The 10,020-nt window shown below is 56.2% G+C and overlaps 1 protein-coding gene across 1 annotated transcript; it reads left to right on the top strand.

Annotated features, from left to right (window-relative positions):
* Positions 1-284: 284 nt before the first annotated feature.
* On the top strand, positions 285-7,765 carry LOC134155493 (fructose-bisphosphate aldolase A). Its single transcript, XM_062602757.1, has 5 exons — positions 285-461; positions 1,599-1,682; positions 2,844-3,018; positions 5,221-5,420; positions 7,615-7,765. Exons 1-5 carry the CDS (start codon positions 315-317, stop codon positions 7,708-7,710), a joined length of 702 nt encoding a protein of 233 aa, XP_062458741.1. The 5' UTR covers positions 285-314; the 3' UTR covers positions 7,711-7,765.
* The last annotated feature ends 2,255 nt before the right edge of the window (positions 7,766-10,020 follow it).

The following is a 10,020-nucleotide window of genomic DNA, read 5'->3' as shown; positions in this document are numbered from 1 at the left end:
CCAAGCCCCACTGATGCCCCCATCCCTGCTGCCCCCCACCCAGCCCCACTGATCCCCCCATCCCTGATCCCCCCCATGCCCCCATCCCTGTTTCCCCGCCCAAGCCCCACAGATCCCCCCATCCCTGCTGCCCCCCACCCAGCCCCACAGATCCCCCCATCCCTGCTGCCCCCCACCCAGCCCCACTGATCCCCCCATCCCTGCTGCCCCCCACCCAGCCCCACTGATCCCCCCATCCCTGCTGCCCCCCACCCAGCCCCACTGATCCCCCCCATCCCTGCTGTTCCCCCTTTACCCCAGGCCTGGATGGGCTCATGGAGCGCTGTGCCCAGTACAAGAAGGACGGCGCTGACTTCGCCAAGTGGCGCTGCGTGCTCAAGATCTCCGAGGGCACCCCGACCCCCTTGGCCATCATGGAGAACGCCAACGTCCTGGCACGCTACGCCAGCATCTGCCAGCAGGTAACGGCCCTCCCGCTCCGACCCATAGCGGTTGTGGGGTGGTGTGGGGATGGGGGGGTGTCGAAGGGATGCAGGGTCTGTGGGGATGGGGGGGTGTGAGGGATGCAGGGTCTGTGGGGATGGGGGCATGGGGACATGGAAGGGATGGACGATCCATAGGGACATGGAAGGGATGCAGGATCTATGGGGCTATGGAAGGGATGCAGGATCTATGGGGCTATGGAAGGGATGCAGGATCTATGGGGCTATGGAAGGGATGCAGGATCTATGGGGCTATGGAAGGGATGCAGGATCTATGGGGCTATGGAAGGGATGCAGGATCTATGGGGATGGGGACATGGGGACATGGAAGGGGTGCAGGATCTATGGGGACATGGAAGGGATGCACGATCCATAGGGACATGGAAGGGATACAGGATCTATGGGGCTATGGAAGGGATGCAGGATCTATGGGGATGGGGGCATGGGGACATGGAAGGGATGCAGGATCTATGGGGCCATGGAAGGGATGCAGGATCTATGGGGATGGGGACATGGGGACATGGAAGGGATGCAGGATCTATGGGGATGGGGACATGGAGGGGGACATGGGGCCATGGAAGGGATGCAGGATCTATGGGGCCATGGAAGGGATGCACGATCCATAGGGACATGGAAGGGATGCAGGATCTATGGGGATGGGGACATGGGGACATGGAAGGGATGCAGGATCTATGGGGATGGGGACATGGAGGGGGACATGGGGCCATGGAAGGGATGCAGGATCTATGGGGCCATGGAAGGGATGCACGATCCATAGGGACATGGAAGGGATGCAGGATCTATGGGGATGGGGGTGTCGAAGGGGTGCAGGATCTATGGGGATGGGGGCATGGAAGGGATGCAGGATCTATGGGGATGGGGGTGTCGAAGGGGTGCAGGATCTATGGGGATTGGGGTGTCTGAGGGGTGCAGGATCTATGGGGATGGGGGTGTCTGAGGGGTGCAGGATCTATGGGGATGGGGCATGGAGGGGGACATGGGGCCATGGAAGGGGTGCAGGACCCATGGGGCCATGGAAGGGGTGCGGGACCCATGGGCCCATGGACCACATGGAGGTTGCCATGGGGATGTGGGTACACATCCTGCTCCCCATAGAACGGCATCGTCCCCATCGTGGAGCCCGAGATCCTGCCCGATGGGAACCACGACCTCAAGCACTGCCAATACGTCACTGAGAAGGTGGGGGGCCGGCCCCTATGGGGGCACCCCATTGAGTCCCTTTGGGGGCGGGGGGGGTCCCTGTGTCCCCATTGAGGGGGTCCCTGTGTCCCCATTGTGTCCCATTTGGGGGGGTCCCTGTGTCCCCATTGAGGGGGTCCCTGTGTCCCCATTGTGTCCCTTTTGGGGGGGGTCCCTGTGTCCCCATTGTGTCCCTTTTGGGGGGGGTCCCTGTGTCCCCATTGAGGGGGTCCCTGTGCCCCCATTGAGTCCCTTTGGGGGGTCCCTGTGCCCCCATTGAGTCCCATTTGGGGGGGGGTCCCTGTGTCCCCATTGAGTCCCTTTGTGGGGGGTCCCTGTGTCCCCATTGAGTCCCATTTGTGGGGTCCCTGTGTTCCCATTGTGTCCCATTGGGGGGGTCCTTGTGTCCCCATTGAGTCCCTTTTGGGGGGGGGTCCCTGTGTCCCCATTGAGTCCCTTTGGGGGGGGGGTCCCTGTGTCCCCATTGAGTCCCTTTGGGGGGGGGGGTCCCTGTGTCCCTATTGTGTTCCTTTGGGGGGTCCCTGTGTCCCCATTGAGTCCCATTTGGGGGGGGGGGGTCCCTGTGTTCCCATTGAGTCCCATTTGGGGGGGTCCCTGTGCCCCCATTGTTTCCCTTTGGGGGGGTCCCTATCCCTGTCCCCTATCCATCCCCATTGAGTCCCTTTGGGGGGGGTCCCTGTGTCCCCATTGAGGGGGTCCCTGTGCCCCCATTGTGTCCCATTTGGGGGGGTCCCTGTGCCCCCATTGAGGGGGTCCCTGTGTCCCCATTGAGTCCCTTTGGGGGGGGGGTCCCTGTGCCCCCATTGTGTCCCTTTGGGGGGGGTCCCTGTGCCCCCATTGAGTCTCTCTGGGGGGGGAGTCCCTGTGTCCCCATTGAGGGGGTCCCTGTGTCCCCATTGAGTCCCATTGGGGGGGTCCCTAACCCTGTGTCCCCATTGGGGGAGGTTCCCTCACCCCATAACCCCTCATTGTGTCCCATTGGGGGGATCCCTAACCCTGTGTCCCCATTGGGGTGGGTTCCCTCACCCCATGTCCCCCCATTGTGTCCCATTTGGGGGGGTCCCTAACCCTGTGTCCCCACTGGGGGGGGGTCCCTCACCCCATAACCCCCCCCGCCCCATATCTCTGCCCCCCCCATAGGTGCTGGCCGCAGTGTACAAGGCTCTGAGCGACCACCACGTGTACCTGGAGGGGACCCTGCTCAAACCCAACATGGTGACCCCCGGCCACGCCTGCCCCACCAAATACAGCCCCGACGAGATCGCCATGGCCACCGTCACCGCGCTGCGCCGCACCGTGCCCCCCGCCGTGCCCGGTCCGTGCCCCACACGGCGCTGCAGCCCCACGGCCCCGTATCCCCATGGACCCATCCCCGTGGCCCTATATCCCCATGGACCCCGTCCCCGTGGCCCTATATCCATGGCCACATGGCCCCGTCCCCGTGGCCCTATATCCCCATGGACCCCGTCCCCGTGGCCCTATATCCATGGCCCCACGGCCCCGTATCCCCATGGACCCGTCCCCGTGGCCCTATATCCATGGCCCCACGGCCCCGTATCCCCATGGACCCGTCCCCGTGGCCCTATATCCATGGCCCCACGGCCCCGTATCCCCATGGACCCATCCCCATGGCCCCATATCCCCATGGCCCCATCCCCATGGCCCTATATCCATGGCCCTATATCCGTGTCCCCATGGCCCCATCCCCATGGCCCCATCCCCATGGCCCCATCCCCATGGCCCCATATCCCCATGGCCCCATGTCCCCATGGCCCTATATCCATGGCCCTATATCCATGTCCCCATCCCCGTGTCCCTATATCCATGTCCCCATGGCCCCGTCCCCACGGCCCTATATCCATGTCCCCATGGCCCCATCCCCATATCCCTATCTCCGTGTCCCCATCCCCATGTCCCTATATCCCTATGGCCGCGTCCCCATCCCCGTGTCCCTATATCCATGTCCCCATCCCCATGTCCCTATATCCCTATGGCCCTGTCCCCATCCCCGTGTCCCTATATCTGTGTCCCTATATCCATGTCCCCATCCCCTTGTCCCTATATCTGTGTCCCTATATCCGTGTCCCCATCCCTGTGTCCCTGTATCTGTGTCCCTATATCCATGTCCCCATCCCCGTGTCCCTATATCTGTGTCCCTATATCCATGTCCCCATCCCCCTGTCCCTATATCCCGATGGCCCTGTCCCCATGTCCCTATATCCGTGTCCCTATATCCATGTCCCCATCCCCATGTCCCTATATCCATGTTCCCATCCCCATGTCCCTATATCTGTGTCCCTATATCCATGTCCCTATCCCCATTTCTCTATATCCATGTCCCCATCCCCATGTCCCTATATCCGTGTCCCCATGTCCCCATCCCCATGCCCCCATATCCATGTCCCCATCCCCATGTCCCCATATCCATGTCCCCATGTCCCCATATCCATGTCCCCATGTCCCTATATCCATGTCCCCATGTCCCTGTATCCATGTCCCCATCCCCATGTCCCTGTATCCATGTCCCCATCCCCATGTCCCTATATCCATGTCCCTATATCTGTGTCCCTATATCCATGTCCCTATCCCCATTTCTCTATATCCATGTCCCCATCCCCATGTCCCTATATCCGTGTCCCCATGTCCCCATCCCCATGCCCCCATATCCATGTCCCCATCCCCATGTCCCCATATCCATGTCCCCATGTCCCCATATCCATGTCCCCATGTCCCTGTATCCATGTCCCCATCCCCATGTCCCTGTATCCATGTCCCCATCCCCATGTCCCTGTATCCATGTCCCCATCCCCATGTCCCTATATCCATGTCCCTATCCCCATGTCCCTATATCCATGTCCTCATGTCCCTATATCCATGTCCCCATCGCTATGTCCCTATATCCATGTCCCCATGTCCCTATATCCGTGTCCCCATCCCTATATTCATACCCCTATATGTATATCCCTGTCTCCTTGTCTCTCCCTATCCCTATATCCTCGTCCCCATTCCTGTATCCTTAGCGTTATATCCATAGCCCTATATGTCTCTATAGCCCTATATCCCTAGGGATCACGTTCCTGTCGGGGGGCCAGAGTGAGGAGGAGGCCTCCCTCAACCTGAACGCCATCAATATCCCTATACCCCCATAACCCCATATCTCCCTCTATCTCCCCATATGTCCCTCTATCTCCCCATATCTCCCTATATCTCCCCATATCCCTAGGGATCACGTTCCTGTCGGGGGGCCAGAGCGAGGAGGAGGCCTCCCTCAACCTGAACGCCATCAATATCCCTATACCCCCATAACCCCATATCTCCCCACATAACCCCATATCTCCCCATATCTCCCCCTATCTCCCCATATCCCTAGGGATCACGTTCCTGTCGGGGGGCCAGAGCGAGGAGGAGGCCTCCCTCAACCTGAACGCCATCAATATCCCTATACCCCCATAACCCCATATCTCCCTATATCTCCCCATATCTCCCCATATAACCCCATATCTCCCCATATCCCTAGGGATCACGTTCCTGTCGGGGGGCCAGAGCGAGGAGGAGGCCTCCCTCAACCTGAACGCCATCAACCGCTGCGCTCTGGCCCGGCCCTGGGCCCTCACCTTCTCCTATGGACGGGCCCTGCAGGCCTCGGCCCTCAAGGCCTGGGCGGGCAAGAAGGACAACACCAAGGCGGCCCAGGAGGAGTACGTCAAGAGGGCCCTGGTACGTGCCACGGTGTGGGGCGGGGGGGTTAACGTGGGGTATTCGCGTGTTAGCATGTGTTATTCCGTGTTATTCCCATGTTATTCGGTGTTATTTCCGTGTTGTTCCCTGTTATTCTGTGTTATTCCCATGTTATTCTGTGTTATTCCATGTTAGTCCATGTTATCCCCATGTTATTCCCTGTTCTTCTGTGTTATCCCCATGTTATTCCCTGTTATTCTGTGTTATTCCCATGTTATTCTGTGTTATTCCATGTTAGTCCATGTTATCCCTATGTTATTCCCTGTTCTTCTGTGTTATCCCCATGTTATTCCCTGTTATTCTGTGTTATTCCCATGTTATTCTGTGTTATTCCATGTTAGTCCATGTTATCCCTATGTTATTCCCTGTTCTTCTGTGTTATCCCCATGTTATTCTGTGTTATTCCTGTGTTATTCTGTGCTATTCCATGTTAGTCCATGTTATCCCCATGTTATTCCCTGTTCTTCTGTGTTATCCCCATGTTATTCCCTGTTATTCCGTGTTATCCCCATGTTATTCCCTGTTATTCTGTGTTATTCCCGTTATTCTCTGTCATTCTGTGTTATCCCCATGTTATTCCCTGTTATTCTGTGTTATCCCCATGTTATTCTGTGTTATTCCCATGTTATTCCATGTTATTCCATGTTATTCCCTGTTATTCTGTGTTACTCCCATGTTATCCCATGTTCTTCCCGGTTATTCTGTGTTATTCCCTGTTATCCCCATGTTATTCCATGTTATTCCCTCTTATTCTGTGTTATTCACATGTTATTCCCTGTTATCCCCATGTTATTCTTTGTTATTCCATGTTATTCCCAGTTATTCTGTGTTATTCTGTGTTATCCCCATGTTATTCCCTCTTATTCCGTGTTATTCCCATGTTATTCTGTGTTATTCCGTGTTAGTCCATGTTATCCCCATGTTATTCCTTCTTATTCTGTGTTATTCCCATGTTATCCCCATGTTATTCCCTGTTATTCCCATGTTATTCTGTGTTATTCCCATGTTATTCCCTCTTATTCTATGTTATTCCCATGTTATTCCCTGTTATCCCCGTGTTATTCCCTGTTATTCTGTGTTATTCCCATGTTATTCTGTGATATTCCATGTTATCCCCATGTTATTCCCTCTTATTCTCTGTTATTCCTTGTTATTCCATGTTTATCCCCATGTTATTTCCTCTTATCCTGTGTTATTCCCATGTTATTGTGTTATTCCATATTATCCTGTTATCCCAAGTTACATCCCAAGTTACATCCCAAGTTACATCCCAAGTTACATCCCAAGTTACATCCCATGTTACATCCCATGTTATATCCCAAGTTACATCCCAAGTTACATCCCATGTTATATCCCAAGTTACATCCCATGTTACATCCCATGTTGCATCCCATGTTGCATCCCATGTTGCATCCCATGTTATACCCCATGTTGCATCCCATGTTGCATCCCATGTTGCATCCCATGTTGCATCCCATGTTGCATCCCATGTTGCATCCCATGTTGCATCCCATGTTGCATCCCATGTTGCATCCCATGTTGCATCCCATGTTGCATCCCATGTTGCATCCCATGTTGCATCCCATGTATGTTATCCCATGTTATCCCATGTTATCCCATGTTATCCCATGTTACATCCCATGTTACATCCCATGTATGTTATCCCATGTTATCCCATGTATGTTATCCCATGTTATCCCATGTTATCCCATGTTACATCCCATGTTACATCCCATGTATGTTATCCCATGTTATCCCATGTTACATCCCATGTTACATCCCATGTTATCCCCATGTTATCCCATGTTATCCCATGTATGTTATCCCATGTTACATCCCATGTTATCCCATGTTATCCCATGTATGTTATCCCATGTTACATCCCATGTTACATCCCATGTTACATCCCATGTATGTTATCCCATGTATGTTATCCCATGTATGTTATCCCATCCCATGTATGTTATCCCATGTATGTTATCCCATGTTACATCCCATGTATGTTATCCCATGTATGTTATCCCATCCCATGTATGTTATCCCATGTATGTTATCCCATGTTACATCCCATGTATGTTATCCCATGTTATCCCATGTTATCCCATGTATGTTATCCCATGTTATCCCATGTTATCCCATGTATGTTATCCCATGTTATCCCATGTCATTCCAGGCTAACTCCCAGGCCTGCCGCGGCCTCTACACCCCCTCGGGCACCGCGGGCGCCGCCGCCAGCGAGTCCCTCTTCATCTCCAACCACGCCTACTGAGCGATGACGTCATCACGCACGGACACGCCCCCTGACTGCGCGTAGCCACGCCCCCCCTCCCAACCGTAACCCCGCCCCCTTCCCCCTTAAGCCCCGCCCCCCCCCCCTCCAGCCCCTGGAGCCAATGAGGCGTGAGAATAAAGTGGATGCGGATGGAGCGGGACCCATAGGGGGCAATGGGGGGCGATGGGACCCATAGAGGACAATGGGACCCATAGGGGGCAATGGGGGCCATGGGGGGTGATGGGACCCATAGAGGACAATGGGACCCATAGGGGGCAATGGGGGCCATAGGGGGGCGATGGGACCCGTAGAGGACAATGGGACCCATAGGGGGCAATGGGGGGTGATGGGACCCATAGAGGACAGTGGGACCCATAGGGGGCAATGGGGGCCATAGGGGGTGATGGGACCCATAGGGGGCAATGGGGGCCATAGGGGGTGATGGGACCCATAGAGGACAATGGGACCCATAGGGGGCAATGGGGGCCATGGGGGGTGATGGGACCCATAGGGAGTGAATGGGACCCATGGGGGGCAAGGGGACCCATAGGGGCAAGGGGACCCATAGGGGGGCAGTGGGAACCATAGGGGGGCAATGGACCCATAGGGAGTCAATGGGACCCATAGGGGGGCATTGGGACCCATAGAGGACAACGGGACCCATAGAGGACAACGGGACCCATAGGGAGTGAATGGGACCCATGAGGGGCAATGGGACCCATAGCAGATAATGGGACTTGTAGGGGGGAATGGGACCCATAAAGGGACATTGGGTCCCATAGGGGGGCAGTGGGACCCATAGGGAGTGAATGGGACTCACAGGGGGGCATTGGGACCCATAGGGGACAATGGGACCCATAGGGAGTGATTGGGACCCATAGGAGGCAGTGGGGCCCATAGAGGACAATGGGACCTATAGGGAGTGAATGGGACCCGTAGGGGGACAATGGGACCCATAGAGCCCAATGGGACCCATAGGGGGCATTGGGACCCATAGAGGACAATGGGATCCATAGAGAGTGAATGGGACCCATAGGGGGCAATGGGGCCCGTAGGGGAGCAGTGGGACCCATAGCGAATAATGGGACTTATGGGGGGAATGGGACCCATAAAGGGACATTGGTACCCATAGGGGGGCATTGGGACCCATAGGGGTGGAATAGGACCCATAGGGGGTGCAGTGGGATTCATAGGGGAGCAATGGGACCCATAGGGGACAATGGGAACTGTAGGGGTGCAGTGGGACCCATAGGGGTGCAGTGGGACCCATAGGGGGTGCAGTGGGACCCATAGGGGACAGTGGGAACCATGGGGGTGCAGTGGGATCCATAGGGGCAACGGGAACCATGGGGGTGCAATGGGACCCATAGGGGAGCAATGGGACCCATAGGGGTGCAGTGGGACTCATAGGGGACAATGGGACCCATAGGGGGCAATGGGACTCTTAGGGGGGCAATGCTAGCTATAGGGGGTGCATTGGGACCCATAAGGGTGTATTGGGACCTATAGGGGGGACATTGGGACCCATAGGGGCTGTGTTGGGTCCCATAGGGGGTGCAGTGGGACCCATAGGGGTCCATTGGGACCTATAGGGGGGACATTGGGACCCATAGGGTGCCTTGGGACCTATAAGGGGTGCATTGGGTCCCATAGGGGGACATTGGGACCCATAGAGAGTGGAATTGGACCTATAGGGGCAATGGGACCCATAGTGGTGCAATGGGGCCCATAGGGGGCAGTGGGACCCATAGGGGGGCACTGGGACCCATAGGGGGGCAATGGAATCCATAGGGGACAATGGGACCCATAGTGGGGCAATGGGACCCATGGGGGGACAGTGGGACCCATAGGGGTGCAATGGGACCCATAGGGGTGCAATGGGACCCATAGGGAGCATTGGGACCCATAGTGGACAATGGGACCCATAGGGGTGCAATGGGACCCATAGGGAGCATTGGGACCCATAGTGGACAATGGGACCCATAGGGGGGCAATGGGACCCATAGGGGGGACATTGGGACCCATAGTGGGCATTGGGACCCATAGGGATCAATGGGACCCATAGGGATCAATGGGACCCATAGCGATCAATGGGACCCATAGGGGAGCGATGGGACCCATAGCGGACAATGGGAACCATAGGGGACAATGGGACCCATAGGGATCAATGGGACCCATAGGGATCAATGGGACCCATAGGGGAGCGATGGGACCCATAGCGGACAATGGGAACCATAGGGGTACAGTGGGACCCATAGGGGATCAATGGGACCCATAGCGATCAATGGGACCCATAGAGATCCATGG

The sequence above is a fragment of the Pezoporus occidentalis genome, unplaced genomic scaffold, assembly GCF_034315485.1.
Source record: "Pezoporus occidentalis ecotype Australia unplaced genomic scaffold, CSIRO_AGI_Poc_V1 ctg784, whole genome shotgun sequence".
NCBI lineage: Eukaryota > Metazoa > Chordata > Aves > Psittaciformes > Psittacidae > Pezoporus > Pezoporus occidentalis.
This window is presented reverse-complemented; position numbering and strand designations above follow the sequence as displayed.